Source organism: Papilio polytes, unplaced genomic scaffold, assembly GCF_000836215.1.
Source record: "Papilio polytes unplaced genomic scaffold, Ppol_1.0 DF822067.1, whole genome shotgun sequence".
Taxonomy (NCBI): domain Eukaryota; kingdom Metazoa; phylum Arthropoda; class Insecta; order Lepidoptera; family Papilionidae; genus Papilio; species Papilio polytes.
Window position 1 is genome coordinate 3404134 of NW_013527137.1, and position 26000 is coordinate 3430133.

Sequence of the window (26000 nt, forward strand, 5' to 3'; positions counted from 1 at the left end):
TCTGTGTTGCGAAGTATAACCTATGGTCTCTCTATGTTCTCTTTGTCCAGCTTGATAATCTGTGATCTGTGTCTTTGTCTATGGCTAAATATTCGTCTCAGGAAAAAATATTTTGGAAATTATTGTACTCGAATTTAGAAAGAAATTAATATATTCCTTAATATATCTTTATTGTATTTATTATGCTAAGAAAGAACTTTTTGAAACAAAAATATATAACGTATACGTGACCTTTCTTAATACACGGAAGCAATAATGGTACGTAACATTTTAAAATTCAACATCTTTATCAAATAAATCCTTTTTTAATAACTAATTTATGATTGTAAACTAAATTGTGCTTAAATAATACATTATGTATATCGGAAATTCTTTATTTACAGATTGCAAATACATTACAAATAACATTTTTGAAAATAATTTTTTGATCACTATGTTTCATAGCATTTCTGGAAAAGTGTACAAATTAAATTGTACATGTGTAGTGAATAAAGGGTTTATGTGTTGGTGGAACGTACATCACATTTTGTCAAATGGGCCATTGTCTAAGTTGTTTCAAAGACCAAGCCAACGCTGATATAGTTACAACTCAAAGAAAGAAAGATGGTGAGTTTGAAACACTACTACTCTGCCAATTGGTTGTATAGAGTTGTTATTCCCTGTTAAACTCTACAATTAATCTATGCATCTTAAATTGTTATGTTAAGAAACCTATTTTTCAATTTTTCTGTTTCCAACTACATTCTGCAAATTTACATTAAGGTAAATTGTATATTTTACTATGTGTATTATGCAATTAGTGAGTACCCTACAATAAATATGTTATTTTATGATTACATTGAGATTATTAAATTATACCAACAAAATTATAACATATAATACCAAAGCTTTGATACACTGTAAATTTATTACACAATATAATATTATTATTGTTATCTTCCATGTTCTAATGATTAGATAAATAGTTTCTTGAATGAATTCCAGAGCTGAGGGAGATTGTCACGACAAATCAGGTGCCCACCGTCATGGTGTCTGACTACCCGCAGGAGGAACCATTGCTTCACAACAATCAAAATAACATCAATTCTTATAGAAATATGCAGAATGCAAATACTGTAAATTCATATAATGAACACAGCACAGGAGAATTGACAATTATACAAAAATCACACACAAATTCAGATAAGATTCTAAAGCCATTTTATCAAAAGTTGCCATCTTTACCCCGAACTATGTCTTCTATCAGTTCTAATGAATCTAGAATATCTGAAAATAAAATTAATAATTTGTTTGATTTGTACAAGGATTCTTTGGAAGATGCAATATTAGCTGAAGGAATTGAAAATCTTTGCAACGATTTGCAGTTGAATCCGGATGATTTCAAAGTATTAGTGCTCGCTTGGAAGTTAAATGCTAGTCAAATGTGTAGATTTACAAGGCAAGAATTTGTTCAAGGCCTGAAAAACCTGAAAACGGATTCAATCAAAGGTGTACAGAGTAAGTTAAATGAAATAACAGCAGATTTGACGAGAGATTCTGAGAATTTCAAAGACCTATACAGATTCACTTTCAAATTTGGTTTAGATGTTAGCATAGGACAACGCATATTGCCAGCAGACATTGCTATCTTACTATGGAGACTGGTTTTCACAAACAATGAACCACCAATACTTGACAAATGGTTGAAGTATCTTGAAAAAAACCCACACATCAGAGGCATTCCTAAAGACACCTGGTATATGTTCTTGAACTTTTGTGAGTACATTGGTGATGACCTCAGTAGTTACGATGATAATGAGGCATGGCCAAGTTTATTTGATGACTTTGTGGAGTATGAAAATGATCAAATGAATCAAAATGTAACCAAAAGTGACATGAAAATAGAGGATTAAAAACCAATGTTTGCCAAATTTTAGCTACCGTAGGTACTTAATAAATGGATATTGAGACTGATAATCTGGTAATGAATGTAAATCAGCTCCATGAAGGAGGTTCATTACTGCTAAGTAATGTTTGACTCAAACATTAGTTATGGTGGGAGTGTTGAAATGCGGGAGATGTCATTGTGTATATATTACTTTATATTTTGTAACTAATGATTTGTATAACTATATTATGCCTACATAAGTATTTAGTCTTATGAATTTATTGATGACATTCCAGTGATGGAATAAGCCAAATCTGTATATTTTTGTTCTGTTCTACAAATTGCTTATGTACACGGAGTAATCTAAATAATTCTTACACAATCCACTTTATTCTTTAACTTTAACTTCCTAAAGCCTCAACTTGCACCATCCAAAATGCCTGCTAAACATTACAAATAAATTAATGAGAATGATTTTATTAAAAACTTACACTTGAAAAGTATTTTGTTAATTTCTGAACCTGCCATCGTTTTAGTAAAAAACGAACTGTTGCCCGCGACTTCGTCCGCGTAGTATTAGAAAACATACAAACTATATAAATTACCAAAAGTTACGTATACCTCGGGAACCGGACATTTCTCAGGGATGAAGCTTATCCCATATGTACTCCAGACTTTGTTTTATATCTGTGCCAAATTTCAATAAAATATGTTGAACCGTTGCAGAATGATCAATCCCACGGGAACCGTAACGATTCCCGGGATAAAAAGTAGCCTATGTGTTCTTCCAGACTATGCTCTAAACCTGTGCCAAATTTCATAGATATCCGTTCAGCCTTTTAGGCTACAAACGCTAACATCCATCCATCCATCCATCTATCCATCCATCTATCCATCCATCCATCTATCCATCCATCCATCTATCCATCCATCCATCTATCCATCCATCCATCTAAACTTTCGCATTTATAATATTAGTAAGATGTGTTTTGTAAAGTATTCATTATATTCTCGTAGGAAACAATATGTATATATTTGAAATATTAATGTTTTCTGCATATTCTTCATATAACTTATTTACAAAATGTCATCTAATCAAGACAGATCTAGTTATTAATGCTACCTATATTACATAAATGGCGGATATATTTTTAAAATAGAGAATTGATAAGAGTTTTTTCAAATATACTAAAATTATCCTGTTACAACTATTCCATTCTTTTTCAGCAATGCAGTTAATAAATTTGTGTCTTAACTTTGAAGCAGTAACTATAATTTCAGAGTTATCCTCTTATGGATTACAGGCGTGAAATATGTTGTAATTTCGGGTTTTGAGGTGGATGAAAGCAAATAAAAATATCGTTGGTGCAGTTAATAAAATTTTATTTTAAACAAAATAATATAGTCGCAGGCTGCCAGTGGTCGCTCGGTGGCTCGCTTGTGGCGCGAGGGGCGCGGGGTGCGCTTGTGGCGCGAGGCGCACGCGGCGCGCCGCCCGGCGGCAACGGAAGGCACTAAGGCGCCCTACTCTCCCCTACGAGCAAGCGTGTCGACAAATAAAATATAGCACGGATCAAACCAGATGGGGTGCCGCGTACGCCTCACATTTCATCCACTGATATACATAAAATATCGTTAATAATATAATTCAATCCGCCACTGTATATGTAAAACCGATTATATTAAAAAAAGCTGGAAATTTAAAAACCCACAATATACAATTTATAACAATTCGGAGATTGACCCCCTAACAGCGGGAGTGACAATGTTGAACGTGTATCACATGGCTCGCCGTAAGTACTCTGTGTCTAACATTAAGGCATGGCGAAGAAACCGAGTCTTCCTATTCCGAAAGCTACTTACAAATCTGATGGACCAATTCTTAAACGTGATAAAGTTAAAATTTCAACAAGACAAAAGCCAACAGCTTTCATACCGCGGCTTGTGATCTCACAGTCCAGCTCCGCCTATTGTATTTTGTTTTCAAAGCGATATCTTCTATTAAAAAATTATGTGTATATTAAAATATTGCAAGTAATTAACATTATGAATATACATGAATCGATTTTTCCGTTTCATAAATATAAAATTGCTTCCACTTGAAACACATTTCAATTCTATATTAACATGTATACCGCATAGTAAATCACTTCAAACATAATTCTTGTTTTTAAAATAGACAACACTATAATCATTACTTATTTCGTATCGAGTGAAACATGTTGTTAACTACATCTGTTAGGATGATCAAGTTACAACTAAAATATTTGTTACTATAAACAAATGTTAAATATGTCTTAGTCGAGTATTAGAATCAACTTTTATTGCTATTCATTCATATCAGTAAGCAAAATACGCAAGCGGTTGACCATCCTAGCAGCGACTACACGAGAGCTCATACATCAAACAATCACAAAACGCTTTTAAAATTAAGAGCTCCAAACTTTTGGAAGAACCTGCCGTCCAAACGTGTTCTGCTAAAATGATATTTTTAACCTACGTTTTTATATATACTTTCTAGACGAACATCAATTATCGAGGAAAATGTTATAAAAATAGGACTCTTGAGTGCACACCAAAATTTAATATTACATTATTAACTGCATCTGTAGAGCTTACGTGCTAGTACTTGCAGTACTTGGCGTTATCTGACTACCCTTCCAAATAAACAGCAATTCTCGCCTTCACAAAAGGAAACTACTTCGATTACGAAGACACATCTAATACCCACATGTTAGTTATAAATAAGAAGAGATCAATATGAAACTACAAATAATTTATTCATAAATGCACCCAGTTCGTGTCGTTTTAGAGTATCGCAACCAATAAACATTTTAGACTGTGATACATTTTGTTATTAAAAAAATAAGTTTATGGGCCATAAATAAAACAGTTTTATTATCCAAATAGTATGACACTAAGATGACATATTACGAATAGTATTTTCATACAGACTCGCTTCTTGTTTTACTTTAAGGCATGCTTCGCAACACGACAACAGAAACTGCATTACTTCATTCAATGGTGCAACTAATTTCACGATAGATTAGATTTAGATGTCATGTAGGGCTGTCGTTACTTGTCGCCTTCACAATGCAATCACTCATAATACAACTTATCTTTATTAACATGGATTGAAAAAATATAATAAAATTGGAGTGTCTATGTTATATGGGAATAAATAATCTCTAGCGAACTATACATTCTCTGTTTTTACAAACTCGCCTTTGTTCCCGGAGTAATCTAGTAAAATACTGGACCAATGTACAGTCTATTTGGAGTAACTAAGACTACTAATTTTAAAAAATTCTCTATTATAATAAAACTTTACGTAAATGGTTGTAACTACCAAATTAAGCAGAAAACTATTCCCCACTGTAAGTGATGTGTTTCTTCTGTCGTGCTGCGAGCGTACATAATAAAAAAACGATACGGTAAAAGGTGAGCGTAAGATAATTAAAACAAAAATCCGAAACAATTAACAGATTTTCTTTGTTCTTAAATTGTGTAAAATGCAAGTAAACTAAGTAAATTTAACACACGCTGTCTACAAGCAGGATAGGATGCATTATATTTAACAAACATATAATCGACATATACAAAGTTGAAGCAAATAAAGATTACATACGTAGGGGTCGTTAGAGAATCACGGCTCAGTTTGTAAGCTGATGCAAATAATGTGAGAGACGTCGCTGTGTATATGCATTTGTGATAACATTATATAAATAACACTTGTATAAATATGTTTTTACCACCATTAAAATAACATAGCATACTGTCTGCGGCTGCGGCTGCGGCGGCGGCGGCAGTGCGCCGCTCTCGGGGTACAAGCAGTCAGCTCTCACATCCCAATACTCAGGATTACATATTACATCCACTCTCTCATGATATAGGTTTTGGAAAGGCCTATCCTAGCTAAATTACAATCGTAGAGCCAAACTTACTCAATCACTTTCAACACTTTTCCAATTGCGATCGTTTTATCTGAAAAAAAAAAATAATTGTTCATAACTAAAGTGACGAGACCAAATAAAGGTCGCTCATATTTTGTTACAAATAGGTACTGCGTTAGGCATTGCTCTCTCTCTACATCCCACCTAAAATTACTTAAAATTTTGTTCTGCGCAGCGACTCGCAAAAAATTAAAAGCCGCCAAGATTATGATAACTACAATAGTATTAAAAAAAATTACAACTTGGCTAAAATGCTATATAAAATGATTTTCATGTTTATGACAGAGCAGTTGTTACTTACTTTCGTCTCTTAAGGTGAACCTGCCCATCTGAGCGAACTTCTTGAAGGGCTCGAGGCAGATGACGCCAGCGCACTCTATCCTCATGATGGCGACCTGGTCCTGCTTCACGAAGCGCGGCCGCGTCTTCGACTTCTCGCCGGTCTTCTTGTCTACCAAACAGATTAGGGCCTGCACAAAAACGGTTGCAATATCGTTATTGGTTAATCAATTAAATATAGCATGTTAATTCGCTGCATTTTTCTGACATCTATACTAATATTATAAAGAGTAAAGATTTGTATTTTTCTATGTATTGAAACATCTCAAAAACTACTCTGTCGATTAAAAAAAATATTTCACCATTAAAAAGCTATGTTATCAGTAACATAGGCTATATTTTTTTATTTGACGCGGGCAAAATGGCGAGCAAATGCTAGTATTTTATATGTTTGCTGCATTTAATGGTCTCTAAAAGTGAATAGCTCGCTCAACAAGTGTCATTTATTTTACTACTTATTTAAATTTACTTGTAATAAATCAGTCACTTAAATTTCAATATGATAAATATTAACCTTAACAGTAACTTCCTCAGCTGCACAATGTATGTGCATGACGGCGGAGTATCCCGCACAGATAATGGACTTGTGCTCCAGGATCACTACCTGCGCGTCGAACACCTGCAACACATACATATCAAGTATTATAATATTATTAACCTATTAAAACTTTCGTGAGACATGATCATCATCCACTTGCCCTTATCCCTTATGGAGGGTCGGCACAGTATGTGCTACTCTTCCATACATCTCTATCAGCCGTCATATCTGAATCCACTCCTTTCTTAAACATATCCTCTTTCACACAATCCATCCATACTTTCTTCGGTCTTCCTCTTCCTTTGTAGCCATCCACATTCAATCTTAACACTTTCTGGTTTATGTCCCCATCATTTCGTAACATAACATGTCCATACCACGCTAACCTTTTGCTTCTTCGTGAGACATGATACTATATGATTTATAACACAGCTAAAATTCACGTGGGAACTTTCGGTTCGGTTAGGAACAGCAACAGCATCCACTCACCCTGAAGAAGAACCCCCTACGGATTTGAAACTGATCGGTATCCACGCCGAAAGTTCCCACGTCAGTTTTAGCCATGTTATAAATCATATAATATAATATTACTTTTTTTAAATATCCCGACAGTCCAAGGTTATGACATCACATTCTGCTAGTACATAGTAACTATTTAGGCCAATTTATGGACATGTCCTTATATTAGATTTTCGAGTTTAGCATATTTAGTAACACCAATCATACTACTAATATGAGTAACATTGAATTATTAATATGAGATAAATATAGCCATATTAACACGTTTTCCTTATTAGCTCAAGTACTCTAAGTTTCTACTATCGCGTTCAAATATATAGCCTAATATGAATTAGCGAAGGTCACAGTTAAAAAACATGTTTAATCATACATTGTCGAACTACATAACTACAGGTGAGATAGTAAGGGGTAACAACTGACCCTGCCGGTGGTGATGGGGTCGGCAGTGTCGCAGAGCACGAAGCCCGGGGAAACGTCCTCCTCCTCGATGCCTTTCAGCTTCACCTTGACGTTCTCGCCGGGCCCGATGGACGTCACCTCGATGTCGTCCGACCACAGCTGGTCCACTGTCACCTGCACCTGCACCACAACACATCCTTACAAGACAACCATTTGAAGGTTTTAAATGTATTTAAATCACTAGCTTTCGTCCATGACTTTGTGGAAATGGAATTTAAAAAGAAAGTGAGTAAACTATCATCATCATCATCAACAGCCTTCACCTGCCCACTGCAGGACATAGGCTTTCCCCAATACCTATCCTATATGTCTGTGCCAAACTTTTCGGGACCTGTTCAGCCATTTAGTCTACAAACTCTAACAAACTGTCATCTATCCATCTAAACATTCGCATTTATAACATTAGTGAGATCAAATTTAAATTATAATCTGATTTTCCGAAAGTATTCAAAAAATATTTAAAACATCAAATTTACTCTATTGGGCATAAGGAAAAGTGTGCTGCTTTTGCGAGTTGTTCCCGCTTCCACTTTGCCCATCAGCACGGTGCCCATGTCCTTGTATTTGTCTACCACGGGCATTATGAAGGGCCCGTCCATCTTGCGGTTGAGCGAGGGCAGCTCGTCAATCAGTTGGATGAATGACGGTCCACGGTACCATGGACAGATCTCTTCAGATACCTACAAGATGAATTTTAAAAATCAGCATTTCTTACATATAATAACATGAGAAAACAACTAAGTAAAAAGTGATAAATTGTAAAATAATGTCAATAAAAACGCACATATGTTATCCTATATTCATTTCATAAACTGAATTCTATAGTATATTATATCTTGTATTTAATAGCCAATTATGAGATAAGGCTTTACTTGTTAATAGGATTTTCTACCCTTCATGATTCATATACTTAATTGAATAAGAAATGTGATACCGCTTACCCTCTCCAATAGGCCCTGTCCCGTTTGACCAGAGACTGGTAAGAAGGATAGATCCTTAGCGGGATTGAAGCCTAGCTTCTTAAGGTATGGTAAGATCTTGTCTCTGCATTCATTGTATCTGAAACATTAATATTATAACAATTAAAGATCTCTAATTACACTTCCGTATAGGTTAGCCGAGGTTACTTACTTTATTTTTGAATCTAAATTCTTGTTAATTTTCGACACATTTTTAAACAAAATTCATTTGCAACCTGCATGTTATAAAATATACAAATTACATACCTGAAGTTAAAGTATATAGAATTAAGGCCAAAGAAAATCGAAAAGAAAATATCTAGATTTGTTTTAGAAAGAAGTTAGATAATTGAGTTATGTTAGTTTTAGACTTTTAGGGCGTTATAGTCCCTTCGCGACAAACCCCCTGTAAAAAAATAAATAACAAAAGAAATGCAATAAAATGTATTTACCTCTTTTCTTCCCAAGCTACAGTAGGATCATCCATTTTGTTGACAAGTGCTACTAGATGTTTGACTCCTGCTGTCTTTGCTAACATTGCATGCTCTCTGGTCTGCCCTCCCCTGTCAAAGCCAGTCTCGAATTCTCCTTTACGGGCAGAAATTACCTGAAATTGTAAAACCCACAATTTACACTACAATTCAGTATACATAATGTTGACTACGCTAATATTATTTATAGTATAACTAAAACTATCGCTGGACATTGACACGGAAGTCGTCGTTAAATCAACATTTTGTGAAGGAAAATTACTCTTTGAGGTATAATTAAGTGATCAATCTTGGCATCATTTTTAAAAACATTCTGTAATCATAAGAAAAATATGTACACTTTATCAATTTTACAATCTTGTATGGGCCTTCTAATTAAAAAAATGTTAATGCACAAATACATCAATAATATGAAATTGTAATTGGAATATTTGAAATTACATTAACATATTTGGAACCAAAGGCATATACAATCTTCTGAGGCTTTGTTTATATGTACATATTTATGGATCTGACTGTACAGAAATATTGTAAAACTTAAAGTATTTCTTACCAGTACAGCAAGATCTGCTTGGGCGGCACCACCAATCATGTTTGGAACAAAACTTTTATGCCCGGGAGCATCAAGTATTGTGAAATGTTTTTTATCAGTCTCAAAATATGCTCTTCCAACCTCCACTGTCTTTCCCTTGTCACGTTCTGTATAAAGAAAAGGAATTACCATGACTACAATATTAGTGGAAAATAAAAACTGTAACAGATTTTTTTTAAGGACTTTTCATTTATCATTTCCAGTATTATATTTATATTAATTATTACTAGTGAATACGAAAGACTAATAATGCAGGAAACTTGACAAAATTGGACTTAATACTCACCCAACTAAATGCATATAAATTATATCAGCATTACAGTTGCAGTAAATACATGTTAAATAATTAAAATTAGATAATTGTGTAAAAAAAATCATTAAATTATAGTTTGAAACAAAATACAAACCTTCTTGGTTTGTATCAAGCGCCCACGATAAGTACCAGGACTCTCTTGACTTTTCTCTTGCTTCTCTTTCATATTTTTCCAATGTTCTTTTATCCACCATACCCGTCAATGACATAATTTGACCACCAATTGTTGATTTACCAGCATCTACAATAAAATGTCTCATTAGTTCAATTAAACTTATAACTAAACATAGTTCCTAAATAATATGAAAACCTTTGAATAAAAATAAAATGCGAAATTAGTTTACATTCAAAATAATATTGGACTGGCTAAGTCCATATGCTGAGAATAAACAAATATCATGAAGTTACAGTAAACAATGCCTCTATCATTATTAAACACTAGCTGTTGCTCGCGACTTCTCCCCCGTGATATTAAAAAATAAAACCTATGTTACTAACTGATACATACTTTTTTAATGGTTAATATTTTGAGCCCAGTAGTTTTTGAGTTATTTCATTATATACATAAATACACATCTTTCCTCTTTATAATATTAGTATAGATAAAAACTCACCAACATGTCCAATGAACACAACATTCACATGTTCCTTCTTGCTTCGGGTGTCCTCCACTCTGACTGGCTTCTTTTTAGGTATCTTTTTTGCCGCTTCTCCATCCTCCTGGAAAGTTCACAAATCATTGTATTATAAAATAATTTAGTAATCAGATTCAAAAACCAAATCTCCCATTGTAAATGGACTCCAACATGACAAGTAATGGGGTTAAACAAAAATTAACAACTCCTTGTTGATCAGTGGCAGAATAAGAATGTGTTACAAAGATTTAGCTAAAATATTCATGGAGAGCATGAGATTCATTAAAAGAATTAATAAATAAAATTTTCATGGATGCTTCTACAAATAACTTTTTAACTTGTATTAGTCTTAATGACATGTGACTAGTGATAAAAAAAATGTTTGTATAAGATATGCCCTGTTACATTTAAGATAAAAGAAAACTTCCAAGAACAACAATTAAAAAAAGATTTGTTTAGTTTATAGTTATTTTAAATTTTAAAATTAAACATACCCTTGCCATTTTTTAACACACACCAAACTATGATAAAGTTGAAGATATTATGAAAAGCAAAGATGAACTTTATCACACACTTGGCTGTCAACTAAATTTAAAATAATTACATTGCAAACAAAAAACTGTTTATAAAAGCCGTCACACACTTTATTTTGTCCTCTAAATTAATAATAGGAAAAAATTATACATGCAAGTCCCAAGTTACAGCCCAATAAAATCAAACAACTATTAAAGCACATAGTATCAAAGCATAGACAATGAGTAAGACTGAAACTGAATACAATTTGCATGTACAAGTTATGCTCAAATAAAATTTAAGGAAATTTTATGCCCGATAAGGTCATATGACTCATATCAATGTGCTATGAAACTGGAATGTTAATGTAAAGTAAAATAATCCATGCAATTACAGTGGCCTGCACCTGTTGCTCCAATTCTTCTTCTTCTGGTTCATTGTTGTCTTCCGGGGTTAAGAGAGCATCATCAGCATCAGCATCCCAACTATCTATGGTTGGGGAGGAGTCGGATTGAACTGGAAGAGGAGCCGCTACCACTACTGTTGCCGGTGGAACAGGAGGTGGCTCCTCCACCCGAGGCGAAGCTGAAGCGGCACCAGCATCGCCACTGTCACCGGCATCAGCACAACCTGGTGCAAAATACACCATTACTGCACTTTGTCACAGTTTCTAAGCAATTCTCTTATTGAATTTCAGAAAAGCGGTTAATGTCAAAAAAAAAATCCACTGAATTTGTTTCAGCTTGTGTGCAATGGAGTATCAAATACCAAGAGTAACAAGTTATAAAATTTTCATTACAGCTTATAAATTGATTCACACTACCATTATGACACAAAAAAATAAAATGGATTATGGGTATTGTGCTAATCACATAAGCACCAGATGTTATAGACAATAACCCTTATCATTAAGCAAATGCCATGTGGCAAAATAATCTTGTATGTGAAAGTTACAAATGAATGACAAGTATAGAAATAGTTAAGTATTTTATTAAAAATAAATGTTTTACTTAACAAGGCTTTAAAAATAAGAGTCAGAATAGGTTAATAAGTACAAATTTAGGAAATTTTTCAATAATGATATGATGCAGGATATATGTTAACATGTCAAACGGTAATTCAACTAGGTTATATCTGAAACCTAATATATTTTACTTTGGAAATACATGAACTAACTTAAATATATTTGAAAATAATATTTGGGTTCTACGAGAACATTTAAATTAGTTGCAAAATGTTTTGAAAACGAGATTGTACGGGAGAAAAAGCGATGTTTGTACATAAAATATGTAGTATAACGCATAATTTGCGATAAATCTATATTAAAGTAAATAAAACGCACCTCTACTGTGTTCCATTTGTAAATGTATTAAGCGACTGAAGGAACTTCTTAGAGAGAAAGTTTAATGATGTAAAAGCAGAGCCGCGCGCCGCGTGTCTCGACATAACCCGTTAGAACTGGATTTAGAAAATCACTTGTCGAATCGGCAACACGTTGACGTAAATGTTTAATTAAATTTAATTTTTAAATAATGTCAGTCATCGCTATTGTTAAAAAAAATTATACCTGGTAAAGTTTTAAATTACTTTTCTATGGAAATAAATAATGACATTCGTATGACTAACCGTTTAGGACAGGACTCTCTGCAGAATTTGTAGAATCGCTTTCAGATTTTTGTGGTGTGGTAGGTGATTCAGAATTATCGCTAGCCTGCGAAGGCTTACAAAAAGAAGGCACGAACTCCACGGCATTCACATTCAACGTGGAAATTTTTGAAGACACATCATTAGAATCTTGTGCACCTTGTTCACCTACGACTTCGGCTTGACTTTCCCACGAGTCCGGAGCACCGTTATTGGACATTTTTAAATATGAGACAGTGTAAAATTACTAAATAAGTCTTAATTTTTTAGATATTTTTGTAATTATTCGCGTTCTTTTCTTGATAGATCCGCGTGTGTCTTTATCTTACACCGGAAGTTCATGGCAAATTGCCAAATTTGTATTTAGTACGTGAGAGCAGTGCTAACGATATGCGAATTTAAAAACTTTTTCTTTAATTTTTTTCAATATTTAGAAATAAAAAATACTCTTTCGTAAACCTGGAATGGAAAAATGTAATTTTATTTCTGGTGCAACCTAATTAAATGTACTACTCTTGAATTCAGACTTCCGGTGCTGCCACAAAATAAAATTCACGATTGGAACAGAAAATAAAAAATAGAATGTGACACTAACAATGTACATGCACAATTTATTAACACAGTTTTTTTTAAGTAGATTACGTTTATTAAATAGTACTTTGGTATTCTCTTAGGCATTTCTCATGGTAAACGAAGTCATGAGTAAGATATAAAGATTGTTTACAAATCAAATACTTTTTAATTTTCGTCTCTGAATTATTTTGCCACATTAGAAAATAGAAGACAATGTATAGTCTATGATCATCTGTCATGCTCTGTCAGCATCAGTGTTACCTATGCTAAGGCAACTGCCGTGTTCTACGGCTTTAGCATTTTAAGCCAGCTAACAAGTAACAAACTCCGACTGTAAAATTCGTTAAACGCCGCAACCCTAAGACCATAGCAGGTTCGGCAGCTTTATGAAAATCTACAGTGATCCTTTAATCCTTAGAAATAAAAAAATGTCATTGAAAACAATGAATTGTAGCGGGAATACAGAAATTTAAATAATTTATTTACTCTTAAACGTGTTATAATTTTTGTCATTGATGGCGTTAAATTAGTGCCATTTAGCTATGGTTGAAATATTTTTCATTTTTTAGTATTGATCCTTGCAGTGTAAACGGCTGGGTAGAAAATTTCATTTTCATTGGCAACACTACTTTTCTTGAATCGTTATATTTCGAATTTGACGCTTGTTTGATTTTTAAACAAATAGTGATATTAAAGTTAAATTTTTAAAGTCTCGAAAGCCAAAATAGTTATAGAAATGTGTACAGTAGAAGGAAATTGGAATTATGAATTCGATATACTCAATATCGAGAAAAGCAACTTTACAAATTTTGAAATAATAATGAAAAACTTTCAAGAGTGTGCATTAAAAACATTTGAAAATACCTTTACAGCAGACAATCATACATCTAAAGATATTACACAGAAAAGTGATGATGATTTAAGAGATCTTATTGAAAAGAATAAAACTTTAAAACAAGAAATTGATATAAAACTTAAGGAACTTCAGCAACAACAAAAACAATATGAAACTTTTAAGCAAGGTTTGTTGTTTTACCATGTACCAGTTTTTTACACAAAAAGTTTTGGATGTACCCATTCAAAATATTTGGGTAAACTTGATTATTGTTAAAAATACTACATATGTGGAATATAGAAAATGCTATTTCTCTCAATCCTATTAATGACCATATAGATGTACAATGTTGTGGATCTTATGCAATGCATTTTCAATAACAGACTGTTTTGACAACTATTACTTGGCTAAGTGTAGAATTGATTAATCAATTTCATAAGCTTAATAGCTAGCACATATGCATTTATGCCAGCATCAACTAATTTCAACTCTATATGGTGTGCGTTTGTGGGTAGGACTGGTAATTTTGCAGTTGTTGCATCATCTATACCAGATAAATGGTGTTAGATATCTTTAGTTTAAAATGTATTTAAAATTGCAGATGTAAAATTTAAATAGAGCTTTAATATTTTACCTAATATTTTTTTCAGATCAAAAACTTTTGATTCAAGAAATCAAAGAGAAGCATGAAGCATTTTTGATGGCAAAGAAATATTACAAGAAATTCTTAAAAATGTATTTTACTATTGAATCAAAAAAAGATAATAGCCAAACTATATTTATACAATTTTTTACTGAGGCAAGAAAAGACTCGGGAAAATACAGTGTCCGGTTACAAAGAGACATCAGTAAATGCAAATATGAGTGTAAGAATATTTTTTATTTTATTTTTATGTTAATGATAGAACTTTTACAACTGAGGACTTCGTAATTTTTTCAATTTCAAATTTAATACTTCACTTACATCCAAAATATGCAAATTGTTTTAAAGAGTAACTTCTAAATTACTTTAGCTTACAATTCTACTAAATGGTATTTTATTTATTTGTCATGTATTTTTTCAGTGCTAAGTACAAATCCACAATTAAAAAACTTCAAAGAACTACAAAGAAAACTTCAAGAAACAAATGATGTACCTGGTGTCTTGAGTTGCATCAGAAAATCATTTTTAACAATAAAAGATTCAATAAAAGGTTAGTCACATTAGTTCTTGGTTTTAACCCTTTGAATCACCAGGAAAGGGGTAAAATAAAGTGTAATATCATTATATTAAAATACTTTATTATCATTCAACAAATATAAAATAGTTGCAATTCCTTATTGAGGTAATAAACTGGCTCATCCAGTTGGCAACTGTAATATATAAATCTTTATATATAATAAAATATTTCTCATTCTTGTAAAGCATCACCAATATTAGTTTCCGTCACATCAAGTACATATACTATATCACACACATATCATTTGTACATTTCCATCATAATTGGTTAAAAGAAAACAACAGTTTATAACAAATATCTTCAAGAATTAAAACTCAACTTGGGTTGGGTAAAACATACAATTTATGTAATTTAATCAATAATTAAAAACAAAACTTGCATGGTACAATCAATAATATTAAATCTAAAATTATTAACTAAGACTGAGTATAGTGATCGGCAAATAACAATTGAAAATAATAACATCAAAACAATCAATACTCACTATGACACTAATAATTGCAACATAGCTTTCAAGATATTTGCTGGACTCTACACTAAAAACTATTTTTAATGGAGTATTTTAATAAATAAAATTAATATAATCTGTATAATCATCAATTAACAAGTGGCACACCACTTTCATAAAAAAACATTTCAATTAAATATTTTCCCTTGGATTGGACCCATAAGCTGCTTTGTTTAACAAAAAAAAAGAACATTTAATTCCATTCATCATACAAACTCTCAAGATTCTTCAATATTATAAAAAGTAAAGACTATTGTTTAAAAAACAATCTTAACATTGTTAAAATCAGTAAAGCAATTAAAATAGAATTAATATTTTCTTCTTTAATATTTAAAACAAAAACATAACATTCTCTAATAGGCTTTCTTTAAAACTATTATAAAATATATGAATAAAGATACTTATACCATAATTTTTATTATAAAATGAGAACCTTAAAAATACATTTTAATGAACTATCGATTTTATTTGTGGATTGTTGATATGTCGATTTGTATAATATAGTTATATAATTGTATTTAATTTTATATTGTAAGGACCTGTAACATTATAAATAAATGAATTTAACTATAAACATTTTCATTTAATGTTTTGTTATAAAATTAAACATGTTAATATTTTGTCACAAATATAAGCAACAAAAAATATTGCAAATCGAAATTTAGATGGAGACAATACGAAAAGTACTTTTTTGTAGAGCGCCATCTCTTTCACTATTTTTTTGGAATAAAAAGTAGCTTTGTGTGACAGAGACAAAAATCTACAAAGCTTAACATAACTATTGGCTCCTCTCTTTGTGTTTAGTATTTCTTTGACGCGAAAATATGTCTTTCTCGTATTAAACCTTAAAAGTCACACAACTATTAGTAAAAAAATATGATTTGTTCACCTATGTAAATCTGGAAGTCCATTGAAAGTATAATTAAATTTATAGTAATATATTCGTCATCTATTTTTACATTTGTAAAGAATGTAATGATATTAAATATTATATTTTGAATTGTAATAAATAAAATTAGTTTTGTGCAATTTATCGAAATATCTAAAGCCAGTATATGGTTTAACTATGGCTGTCCATAACATAAAAAATAATTAAAAACGAAAAAATAATACTTTGTTATTCATAATAGAAATAAATGCAAGTTACTTCTGCAAATGTTAGTGAGATATTTAAAAGAATTGCTATAAAGATATAAAAATGTCATCTTTTAGGATATTTTTAGTTTACCGTTGAGGTCACCATTTGTATCGGTTTGTAAGTCCTTGTTCCCTTTGGAAGACATCGGCGGAAGTTCGTGTGTTGACGTGCTGGTTGACATACTGCCTGACTTACTGGGCAGTAATAACGCGCCCAGTGCAATAAAATGTAACGAGTAGTAAAATTTCCTGAAAATAAAATAAATAGACAAGTCTCTTATCAAGCTCTAGTTATCATATAAGTTGTATTTGGATCCAATTTATCTAAACTCATCTTAGCCGCGATACTACTTTTACTTGGTTACTTTAGAATTTTTAGGTGTCTTAAGTAAGTTCATATGTAAAAATTTTCATTGAATTAATTAATAAATATCTTACCCGTAAAATGCGAGGCTAGGCGTCAGATGCAGCAGGACAAAGGGCACGGTGGCGTAGGTCATGGCGACGCGGGTCGTGATGAACGTCAGCGAGTCGTAGAAGAACTTTTTAGGTCTGCTGTCTAAGAACATAGGACGAATCACAGCGCGGACCTGGAAAAAAATAGAAACAGTATAATTTTGGGTCATAGCTCAGACAATGATAACTACATTATTGCTCGGTATGGCTTATTAATATAGGTATAATTGCCAAAAATTAAAATTTTATATATTTTTCCATATATCGAGTGTTTCATATTTTAATACTGCCTTTAAGAATTCTAAATGATTTTATCGCTTGTGCTGTAATGCAATAAAATGGAATTTATCATATCTGACCTATTGAAAAAGATTTATAGGGACAAATTTTTTTTTTGTAGTTAAAAAAAACTATCACTGTTGATTACCTTCTTAGCGGCGATAGTAAATAGTCCTCCAGCAAAGAACGTGAGATAGTATCCGGGGTGGAAGCCGTGCCAGAGCGCGGAGAGCGCGTAGACGCGCGCCGTGCCCGCCCCGCCGCCGCCGCGCGCGTACGCCACGCTGCGCAGCCACGTGTTCGTGTTGCGGTTCCAGCTCGACACCGCCGTGCGGAAGTTGCCCGCGAACTGACGCACACAAACACATTATTAAACATATAAAGGAAAATCCTATCACTATCTAAGTAGTATACAGAGTTTTAGTACTATAGGTAGGATAGAAAGGAAGGGTGAGGGTGAAAGGTAGGATGGAAAGGAAGGGTGAGGGTGAAAGGTAGGATGGAAAGGAAAGAAAGGAAAAAGATTACAGAGAATACAAATTGGAAAAAATGTAATCTTACTAATATTATAAATGCGAAAGTTTGGATGGATGGATGTTAGAGTTTGTAGCCTAAACGGCTGAATGAATTTCGATAAAATTTGGTCTAGATGTAGAACATAGTCTGGATGAACACATAGGCTATTTACATTGAACATGTTTCTTTTTTAATTTCACGCGGACAGATTCGCAAGCGAAAGCTAATGCGAAAAAATATGTTAGACGAGCTGTTGCCCGCGACTTCGCCCGCGTGGTATTAGAAAACATACGAACTATATGAATTACAAAAAGCTACGTATCCCTCGGGAACCGAACCGGACATTTTTCTGGGATGAAGCTTATCCCATGTGTACTCCAGACTTTGTTTTATATCTGTGCCGAATTTCAATAAGATATGTTGAACCGTTGCAGAATGATCGAGTGAACATTAAAAAACTAAATTAATGAATCCCACGGGAACCGTAACTATTCCCGGGATAAAAAGTATCCTATGTGTTCTTCTAGACTATGCTCTAAACCTGTGCCAAATTTCATGGAGATCCGTTCAGCCGTTTAGGCTACAAACGCTAACAAACAAACATCCATCCATCCATCTAAACTTTCGCATTTATAATATTAGTAAGAAGTAAGTTAGTAAGATCGATGTACATTACTTTTGAACAAGTTTTTAATTGCTCTCAGATGTACAAACAGGTTGAGAAAATATGTAATGCGTGTAATTTATTTTGCACCAGCTTAAAAAAATAAGTGTATTACTATTTTTTTTCAATTGGTCATTATTTTTTACCTCAAATCCGAAGACATCAATGTTGGACATCTTGTCCCATTTGGGGGTGCCATCGGCCTCGTAACCGTTGAATCCCATGCCGGAGTTGTTGCAGATGGCTTCAGAGAGCAGCCACGCGTGGTAGTACTTGCACCTCACCACCAGCGTGGAGAGGTAGGCGTACCACAGCAGGTACACTGCGGACCACGACCGCGACACCTCCGATGTCGGGTCTGTTAGTTCTACAATACAAGGAAATACATTATTTAACATACTAGCTAGCTGTTGCTCGCGAGTTTGGCCATTTAGAAAAAAGTAAACAAAACATAGCCTGTTAATCATTTTTTTAAAAGATTTTTTTTTAAATCATTCCAACACATTTAACAATATAATTTTTTTTTTTTAATATTAGTGTAGATATTCAATAATATTGTAAGGAGATATGAATTCCTATGAAATAATTACTAAACTGCAATCATTATTTTCGAATTACAAGTAAAAATAACGTACAATTTCCTATAATACCAGTTTAGTTGAGCAAATTACAATTGCATTTTTCAAAATTTTATTCTAAAGTTATTATAGAGATAGCTATCAAAGTATTTTCGCATTAAAATGTTATAACAGGAAAAAAATAGGGTTTTTTTGTTTCAAGACTATTATCTATGCGAACCGCTGACTTTATAAAGAATTTTTTGCCTTTTCATTCACGTTCACGTGTTTCACATTAACTGGATGACTTTATTTATAACTTTTGTGTTAGTTAATACCTTTAATTTAAATAAATTGTAATTTATGTCGCCAGGCAAACAGTCGGCCTTGAAAATTGCTAATGTATATTCGAAAATTTTATTCTTAAAGAGTTTTATAATTAATTAATCATAGTAATTAATTAACCTGGAATATTTAACCTACACCTTTAACTTAAAAAATCTAAATCGAAATAAAATTGCTTAAAAAGCTTTACATTATCTACGTTATAGTTATAATTATGTTAATAAATTCTGGCCACGAAATATAAGTTCTTTATGTGTAAGACTTCGAATATGTATGTTGCATACCAAATTAATCAAATTACGCATGACAAGATTATATGCGACAAAACTAATAAAAATACAAACGAATTAGGAAGCTAACTTAAATTTTTTGGTTACACGATAATGCATTTCTGATACGCTTATAGATTGAAAGACCTAAAACATATAAACCGTATCAAACGTCACTTATAATAGAAAAGGAATTCCGTAATCCCTTTTAGACCGTGCGCGCATTTGAAACTAATTCATCGCACCACTGTTTAGTCTCGCTTTGACTCCTATGAGCTTATATGAAGGTGCGCTAATCGATTTTTATCTGTGCAACTTAACAGTAATTGACTGCGAAATAGACAATCGCACAACTATTGTGCGATAGTTTAGTTTGAGATGTGCGCCCGCTAACATGATTTAATTAAACACCCTTGTTATGAGCAATGTCGCTCACCTTCTAGAACAGTAAGAGGGTACTTCTGCGCCAACGTGAGGTAGAGCACGGCCGCGGCGACTGACCCAACCACCTTGAACAGCACGGCGCGCCGCGGCGACGGCTCTGATTCATTCGATTTGTCCTTCACTACCTGCAATTCATAATAAAATATATAAATTTATGTTTCACGACACCATAAAACTCTAAATCCATTGAATACTAACTAGTTTTCAGTAGCAAAATGAAAAATGGTATTTACCGCTTTGTCCTGTCTGTCAGAATTTAAAAAATAAATTTTATTAATTTTCCTATTTATGATTTCAACATGCAATTTTGTTCTTAAGTTGTGTGAACCTTGAAATAATATCCAGTTAATAATAAATTATCATGATAAGGCTGCTCATTTATTAACAGTGTGTGTATTTTATTTTTAATGTAATGTATAGTTTACATAAAAGTTAAAAATATTCTTTAAATATTCCACTTCAAAAAAAGTTCAAACTGTTATTATATATCTAACAACCTTAAAATCTCTATAATTTTGGATGTCCATTTGTAAGAACGGTCACATAATATTAGCTGAATCATATATATTTCGCTTTAAATATAAAAAAAATATGGTTACTATATTTACCCCGTCAACACGAGCACTTTCGATAAATTTGATATAATCTGAGTAGAAGACGACAGGGCCGCACATGAGGGTTTGGAAGGCGAGTGTGTATGCAAAGTACTCCAGAGGTGAAGGTATCTTGTCGACTTTGGCAGCTGGACCGTCGCCTTTCGCATTGTTGCAGTTTATCTCTTTCTTAAGCAGATTGTCTTGTAGAAGATACGCTAGTGACGTGACCCTCTGAGTTATTACCATTAGTGGACCTTGTTAAAAGATTTGTCAATTTAAGTAATGTATTGAGGATATAAATAAATACAAAATGTTTTGGTACAAATGTAAGTAATCAAAAATAAGTACTTTAGACTGTACACGAGTTATTAGACGATATTTCTATAGTTGTACGGTTCGTAGGTTATTTGTATCAATGATACAAGCTGCGCTCATGCATGCAAGTTGACGTAACTTCAATACATTACATGTTAATTGTTCAAACAGAACGCTAAGCGATTACCGAACTGCCAATAAGTAATATAGCACTGTTGCAGAGAAACATTGTTTTGGTGCGTTACTCATACGCTAAACAAAGCAACAAACGTTAATCAACTTTCTACATTTAGAACATACGTAAATTATCAAAAGAAACATACGCGTCATTGAATCTATAACTTATAGCCGGTTTCCCAGATACGTTTCCGAACCACGTAACGTGAGTTTTACTCCATTGAATCTTAGGTCAATCTGACATTTATGAATCGCTAGGTAATGTCAAAATAAGCGGGAACTTCAGAAACCAAGCATTAAAGATGCAATTACTATACCATTTACCCCAACTGTGTTCGACTTTTTATCATCACTTAAAAAATAAACTAATCATCATAAAAACATAATTTAATACTAAACAAATTCCTTGAGTATGAATAAGATTTTTCATACGGGAACTTATTCCCTTGGGTTACAATAACAAGACAATGTTTATCCATCATCTCAATAGTCTACTGTTGAAATAGACCCCTCCAAGCGATCATACGATGCGTCATTGCATAATAACATTATTATCAATGAATACAATTCACGTCAAATATACGTACCTGTTATATCTAGTGAGTAATTCGCCGTATGATACAGCTGCCGATGTAAGTGGAGACAGGATAAATATAACATTGACGTCGTCAATATTACACTACAAAAACATTCTTAATATTAGTTGATACGTTTTTGAAATTAGCGTTACAAATCTAAATATCAGTTAATTAATAAGTTAGAAGAATCAAGAACAGTAGATTTGACGAAATAGATTCTTACTGTGACTGTAAATTTTATTTTCAAGGTTTTATCTTAAATTATAGATTCTCTGTTTAAAAATTATTCAAGAAATTACATACTTTCCCATGATGCGATGAGGTAGCGTCTTTAATAGTATGAAACTTAACATCGGTAAAATTGATAAATGGACCGCTTGTCTGAAAAAAAAGGGAAAAAACTTAAATGCAAATCGAAGCTAGATGATTTAATAACTATGGGCACGCCACCTCAAAGGTGTTCTTTAACTGTGTTAAAAAAAAAGTTTAATATTAAAATGGTCTCTATTTGATAAGTATTTATGTATTTTTATATTATTCCTTCCCATTAATGTTTTATATTTTTATCAACTTTATCGCTATCTGGAATAAATCTCCAAAATAATGTGCAGTTCTTATAACAATTACTCGCATATTTTAAATTATCACACGTTTTCGTTAAGGCGTAGTAGCTTGCGAAGTTTAAAAGTTTTTCTTTTAATTCAACGAAGTATATATAACATCTTACTAATATCATAAATGCGAAAGTTTAGATGGATGGATGGATGTTTGTTAGAGTTTGTAGCCTAAACGGCTGAACAGATATCGAAATTTGGCATGGATGTAAGAGTATAGTCTGAAAGAACTATGTGGCTACTTAGTTTATTTTAATGCACGCGGTCAGAGTCGCGGGCGAAAGCTAGTAGTTTATAATTTTAATAATATGATGGAAGACATCCAAAAAGCATTGGAGTATGTCGAGAGCGAACGCTTTAGGCTACATCATTTTTAGGCTTTAGGGCTTAATGTCGGTCGAATTAATAATATCCTGTTACCCGTCCAGACAGATGGTGTTCTAAGTTGGCCAACATTCGTTTAGGAAATAATTTAAGATATACAGATGTGTCATTAATTAGAATTAGAAGACTTATGGGGTGGTATGGTCGCATTGCAACAAAGCCCCTTAATAAATTTAAGAAAAATATTTTATAAACTGGAATTTAGGTGTTATTGCTTTTGTAATAATATTTTTGCAGTGTTACTACATATTGTAAAATTATGCATCCATGTACGTCCTCGACTCATATCAAGACATGTTAGCACAATGCATGTGTATTGATATCTAATTATAAGTTGATTGCTGTCACAATTATTACTATTAATGACGTGATTCCGAACAAAAAACTTAATTATCAAGTCGTAAACGCGCGTGGGTCAGAGATACAAAGATTATCCTTGCACAAGGTGTTTTGATATAATAAAACTAATATACATTTTTTTACTTATTTCTTACTATAGATGATATTCTTTTCTTAATTAAATGCAGTTAAATAAAATTAAAGACAATCTAACAGCCAAAATATTTAAATGCTAAAACAAGAAAATCTTTTTAATATATTTTGGACTTTTATAGGAAAGTTCTATAGAAGGGGACTCAAAAATTTGTATTAACGGAAGTATTTTTATAGGGTCACGCGCATTTTGCTTCACTATGCACGATAAGCGCTGAATTATTAAGCAAGGCTATAAATTAATAATAAATATGTATTTAAATAATCAGTTTCAAATTTCCTTCATCTTACAGCAATGAATTTGCCTTACAAGATGTGGCAATACACAGAGTTCTTTAATAGCCAATTAAACAGTCTTTTAGTGTACATCTTTGGTAATAACTCTGGATAAAAGGTCTCCCTAAATGAGATCTTCCTTACTACTCTGAGTTTGGCAGTTTGATAGCTAAAAATCAATTGATAAATTAAAGATAAGAAATCAAATTGCGAATAAGTATTTGCACAAGAAATGAATGACGCATGGCACTTGTGGTTCACATTCATAGCAATACAATAGACTTTTATTGCCATCAATTGACATAGTCATTCTGCTGTGGAGAATGTGACGATAGTTATATACTACAATTGATAAAATTTGCTACATTGATATTATTCATGATATGATATGGCATAATTGTCTATATCTATACTGTATATGTTACAAGGTATTGCTTGTATGGAAGACAAATTTTTAAAGACTGGAAATTCTGACACATGAACCTAATAGTTAAATCAAGTGATATATTTATATTGTATATGAACATTTTAAAACATAAATTAGTGGCATGCCCATAGATATAATATTATATAAAAACCAAACATTTACATCTAGTTTATAGCTTGCAGGCAAATGTAATAAATCATATTTTTATGATTAAAAAAATCTAAAAGCTGAACTTACTTTCCAAAGCAGAAATATCCCATTAGCAAACCTATAACAAGGCACACAGAATGACGAAATTCTGGTGAAGCTAGTCGCAATGGTTTCCGAAATAGTCTGGCCAGGCATAGTGCTGCTACTTGTGCTACCAAAAAATTAACCTAATGGAAGGAAAACATGACAATATGATATTAATAAAACTGTGTGCTGTTTGTTTGTTCTAAAATTTAAGTTTGACCATCAAAACAATAACAATTGAGATATGTAAAAATTTCCTTTTTTTTTAAACTAGGCTGACCCATTTTGTACAATTAAAAGCAAAGCAGCATTCTGTTATATGTAAGATTTTGATGTGGTAAATGAATAATAGACAAAATCAATGAAATTGATCATGATTGTATAAAAACACACTGATATATCTATTCTACATATTTTAAATGTGCAGTACTATGCACTACACAGTCTATAAAAATAGACTGATACAATTTGAGTGATACCTACATGATACATTCAAGTGCTATCAACAATTCAAGTAATAGTATAATACTTACAAGATCTATAGGCAGACCAATTCTACTTGAAATGAATAGAAACAATTTGCTACCATCGTAGTAGTCGTAGTATGACGCCGACATCATTTATATTGTTTTCTGTAAGAAACAACGCAGAATGCTTAGAAGTTGTTTATTTAAAAAATAACAATGTGATATTGATTGATTATAATTTCTTCTTACGATATATTCTGTTAATTATCTCTCCGAACACTCAATTTACAAAGGCCAGGTACCCTGTCTTGTTACAAAACATATCACAAGTTTATTTCATTTACACCAGTTTTAATGTTAAAAAGATGATGCTAATACAGCATCACACCTACTTTGAAACGACTGACGTACAGGTACAGGTAAATCTAGTTTGCATTTGGTATGAACCTGATCAACTCTACATAATAATGTTGAGCGAAGATTTGTTTGAACCAACTAATTACTTATACGTAACAAATTAATGGTAAACAATACACAAAAAACACAGTTAGCACAGAGTGACAAAACAACCGATTAAATTAAAATTACATTTACAATTACTTTATAATGTAGGTAAATATATGGCAAGTTGGTGAGTGTGACCATCGCATCTAAAAATCAGCCTGACAAGAAAAAATCTGACATATATGTGTAAAATTAAGTTGAGAAAAAAACCCTCCACACATTAAACGTTAATAAGATTTGCATAGGCTTTTTAAGATTTTATTGAAACCATTTTTATTTAGAATTAATTTTAAAATCTTTAACGTCTGAAT

The 26000-nt window shown here is 32.4% G+C and overlaps 4 protein-coding genes across 9 annotated transcripts; 2 read left to right on the forward strand and 2 right to left on the reverse strand.

Annotated features, from left to right (window-relative positions):
* The first annotated feature begins 129 nt into the window (after nt 1–129).
* On the forward strand, nt 130–2367 carry LOC106106952 (DCN1-like protein 3). Its single transcript, XM_013287610.1, has 3 exons — nt 130–258; nt 384–606; nt 985–2367. Exons 2-3 carry the CDS (start codon nt 534–536, stop codon nt 1890–1892), a joined length of 981 nt encoding a protein of 326 aa, XP_013143064.1. The 5' UTR covers nt 130–258; nt 384–533; the 3' UTR covers nt 1893–2367.
* An 866-nt stretch (nt 2368–3233) lies between these two features.
* LOC106107198 (eukaryotic peptide chain release factor GTP-binding subunit ERF3A) lies at nt 3234–13344 on the reverse strand. Of its 5 annotated transcripts, none has more exons than XM_013287944.1 (13): nt 12982–13344; nt 11573–11808; nt 10645–10750; nt 10125–10271; nt 9679–9824; nt 9087–9241; nt 8617–8734; nt 8152–8355; nt 7637–7795; nt 6674–6778; nt 6122–6290; nt 5812–5851; nt 3234–3401 (listed from the first exon to the last, which is right to left on the reverse strand). In XM_013287944.1, exons 1-13 carry the CDS (start codon nt 13040–13042, stop codon nt 3392–3394), a joined length of 1656 nt encoding a protein of 551 aa, XP_013143398.1. In that variant the 5' UTR covers nt 13043–13344; the 3' UTR covers nt 3234–3391. The 5 variants fall into 5 exon arrangements, with proteins under 5 accessions (XP_013143398.1, XP_013143395.1, XP_013143396.1 ...); XM_013287941.1 differs by having other exon boundaries at nt 12805–13344; XM_013287942.1 differs by having other exon boundaries at nt 11585–11808; nt 12805–13341.
* Nucleotides 13345–14033: 689 nt separating this feature from the next.
* Nucleotides 14034–16201, forward strand: LOC106106989. Its single transcript, XM_013287654.1, has 3 exons — nt 14034–14417; nt 14881–15096; nt 15295–16201. Exons 1-3 carry the CDS (start codon nt 14132–14134, stop codon nt 15426–15428), a joined length of 636 nt encoding a protein of 211 aa, XP_013143108.1. The 5' UTR covers nt 14034–14131; the 3' UTR covers nt 15429–16201.
* A 364-nt stretch (nt 16202–16565) lies between these two features.
* On the reverse strand, nt 16566–25827 carry LOC106107336 (lysophospholipid acyltransferase 2). 2 transcript variants are annotated; one of them, XM_013288158.1, is made up of 11 exons: nt 25578–25827; nt 25252–25350; nt 24722–24861; nt 22595–22672; nt 22301–22392; nt 21234–21475; nt 20618–20750; nt 19157–19377; nt 17979–18179; nt 17534–17685; nt 16566–17344 (listed from the first exon to the last, which is right to left on the reverse strand). In XM_013288158.1, the coding sequence occupies exons 2-11, from the start codon at nt 25336–25338 to the stop codon at nt 17167–17169; spliced, it is 1524 nt and encodes a 507-aa protein (XP_013143612.1). In that variant the 5' UTR covers nt 25339–25350; nt 25578–25827; the 3' UTR covers nt 16566–17166. The 2 variants fall into 2 exon arrangements, with proteins under 2 accessions (XP_013143612.1, XP_013143611.1); XM_013288157.1 differs by having other exon boundaries at nt 25435–25827.
* Nucleotides 25828–26000: the final 173 nt, after the last annotated feature.